The 2,922-nt window shown below is 44.1% G+C and overlaps 1 protein-coding gene across 1 annotated transcript in view; it reads left to right on the top strand.

Moving 5' to 3' along the window:
* LOC311319978 (uncharacterized protein) overlaps window positions 1–108 on the top strand; it is a gene marked incomplete at both ends in the record, with an annotated part of 10,150 nt that extends 10,042 nt beyond the window's left edge. Inside the window, one exon of the mRNA XM_084451612.1 lies at window positions 1–108. This exon is cut by the window's left edge and continues 825 nt beyond it. Coding sequence (XP_084307738.1) covers window positions 1–108 — 108 coding nt within the window.
* Between the last annotated feature and the right edge of the window lie 2,814 nt (window positions 109–2,922).

Here is a 2,922-nt window from a genome sequence, read left to right as displayed (position 1 = left end):
GGAGGAGGAGGAGGGGAGGTGGACTTCATAGACACTCTGGTGGGCTCCAATGAGGACTGGCTCAACAACCTGACCATGATAGATGAGTACCTAGAGCAGAACTCTTAGGCCAGGGGTTCAAAGGTCGTAGGTCAGGGGTCACCGTGCGCGTGTGGGAGCCTCACCTGCCGGGGCGATAGGTCGAATGGGGGTTTACCGGGGGTCATCGGGGGGTGTGAATGGAGGAGTGTCCTCTCGTGAGAAAGTCCCAGGCTACACCTGAGTGTGTGAATGTGATTGGTTAGCGCTGAGAGAAGCCCCACCCCCCCCCCTCTCCTGCCACCTTCATCCTGCCCTCAGCTCGAGAGAGAGAAAGAAAGCTCCACCCCCCTCAGACCTCGTGATGCGCTGGCCGATACCGCCGGCCATTCCGCGACAAGATGGCGGCAGGCCATAGCAACGGAACCCCACGGATGGGTTAGCTGGGCAGCGGACGCCTCCGTCCAAAGAGCTAGCTTTAGAGAAAAGATAGCGTTCTAGTATGGACAGAGCCAGTGCGCGCTGGTCAAGACAGTGGACCAGTGAGGCCGTTTAAAACCTGTTCCTCTTGTCGGGAGGTCCACCTATCAAAAACGCGAAGGTTGGGTTTGAAAGGTCTGTGATTGGATAGAAATCTACTGAATTTACAGCAATGCCATTGGTCAAAAATGTAGTTGACTTGACAACTAAAGTTAGTCTCACAGACTAACGATCACAATTCCATTGGTCACTGGTTCCTACATAAAGTGAGTGAGCCAATCACAGGGTGAGACAGGTCAAGGCAGCCATATTGCCCCAAATATTGTTTGGGACATATTATTCTCAAACGGCTTCAGAGATGGTTCGTCACTAAGGTATGTTGACATGGACTTGTACTGTACTGTATATATTTTGTAAGATATGTTTTTGTTAAACTGTAACATATGGAAAAGAGAAGTGAACCTATTTATACTTCCTTTCTGCAAATACACTCTTTCGATTCCCTTTGTAAATAAATGATCGAAAATGAAACACAAAAAATGCTGCAAAAAAAGGAAGAAAAAAAAGAAACACATTAAATCTGTTTTACACTAGGGAGAATTGTATTGTTAATTTGTTTATAAATATGCAAGAAAATGCAGTTTAGTTGTTTTTCAGTAATACCGTGTATTACAATGTTGACACATATTTGTTATGCTTTTGACATAACTCAATTTTTGGTACCCCAGGTTTTTATTCAAACTGTACCCACACCAGGGTGTCAACTGAGCTTCAATTTCAAGTGGTTTGCGTTCACAGGAGTGTATTTATCTTTCACACAACACATGGCTTTGTGAATGTCAAGTGGTTAAATTAAATTAACACTATCAACTTCATAATCTAAGATCACATCATAATCCAGATTACCTACAGGCAAGATCATCACAATGACATTCCATCACCTGTAGACAATTGCATCTGTCTTGTGGGTTTCTCTCTCATCACCATGACAACAAAAAGGGTCTGAACTCAATTATCTGTTGATATTATTTACCTTGTTTAATGTTTATTGTCTTTGTCTCGATATTTTTTAGATTTGAAATAATAAAACTGTATAAATGGGGGAAAAAAGAAATGGAGTCTGTGGTTGTTGTTTTTCTTCTGAATGTCTCTACTGTCTCTATGCTCTTGTTAGTAAATCCACTCTTTTATTAATTCCCCTCCTGAGGTGTTTCGGGGCTGTGATTGCCACGTCTAAACAAACGCCTCCTTTCTTTGCATCCTTTGTTTGCCGTGCATCACATTAACACGCGTTCCTGAATCAGGGGCTCCTCCGAGTCCACGATGGTTCCCCGTGAGTAAACAGCGGCATCTGCTGGAGGTTCTTAGAACTGCAGAACTTTTCTCTGGTGTTCTAAATGTGAACATACCCTTTCCAATCTGACTGGAATTTCTCTAAACAAGAAACAATAGGAAGAGAAAGACTTAGTTGCTTAAGATGAACCCGGGGCTTTCACACACACACACACACACACACACACACACACATACGCACACTTTCTCTCACCAGCAACAGTCATCTCATTGAAAGCAGAAGTGTGTGTCAGTGTCAAGAGAGAGAGAGAGAGAGAGAGAGAGTGTGTGTGTGTGTGTGTGTGTGTGTGTGTGTGTGTGTGTGTGCGCGCATCAATGACTAACAGCATATTTTGCTGCAGGGCACATATGACCTTTGTTGTTTCTCTCTTCAATTGCGTGTGTGTGTGCGTGCGTGTGCGCATGTGTGTGTGTGTTTTGATTGCTAACTGTCGATTCAGCTCACGGAGGAGAAGCAGACACACACACACACACACACAACCTTCCCTCTGTGTCACTTAGACAGCCAGATAAATAAAACAGCGCAGGAAACATCAAAGTGCATGTAGCTGACTGCAGACGGTTCTCAGTCGTCATGTATCGGTTCTGTTTTCTGGTCATTCTGGCTGTTTCATTTATAGTCATACGGCATGCTGACACCTGGCTCTGATTCAACATTAGCACCCTCCTCTATAACAGATCATAGTTCTTCTAAGAACCATTGTGTCTAGCTGTTTAACATTAGAGTTGTTCTCCCAAACATTAGAACCGTTCTCTTGGTTTTTGGATTACTAAATAAATCATATCCAAGGTTCAACGGCTGTGTATTATTGCTTTGATGAAGCCCTTTTGCTGTATTTGAGAAGCGATTAGCATTTTTCATCTCTCTCACTCTGTTTCTTCATCCCTCTGTCTTTCTCTTCTCTCTGATTCTCTCTCTCTCTCTCTCAAACACACACACACCACCTCTTTGAGATAACAATTCCTCCCCTTCGTTCTCCTCAGTGAACAACTTCACCCGCAAGCATCATCTGCGAGCGCGACGCCGAGATTAAAACGATGTTCTGATCAGCTGCCAGAGGGCGCGTGGGA

Source organism: Borostomias antarcticus (genome assembly GCF_949987555.1).
Source record: "Borostomias antarcticus genome assembly, chromosome: 17".
In the NCBI taxonomy this organism is placed as follows: domain Eukaryota; kingdom Metazoa; phylum Chordata; class Actinopteri; order Stomiiformes; family Stomiidae; genus Borostomias; species Borostomias antarcticus.
This window is presented reverse-complemented; position numbering and strand designations above follow the sequence as displayed.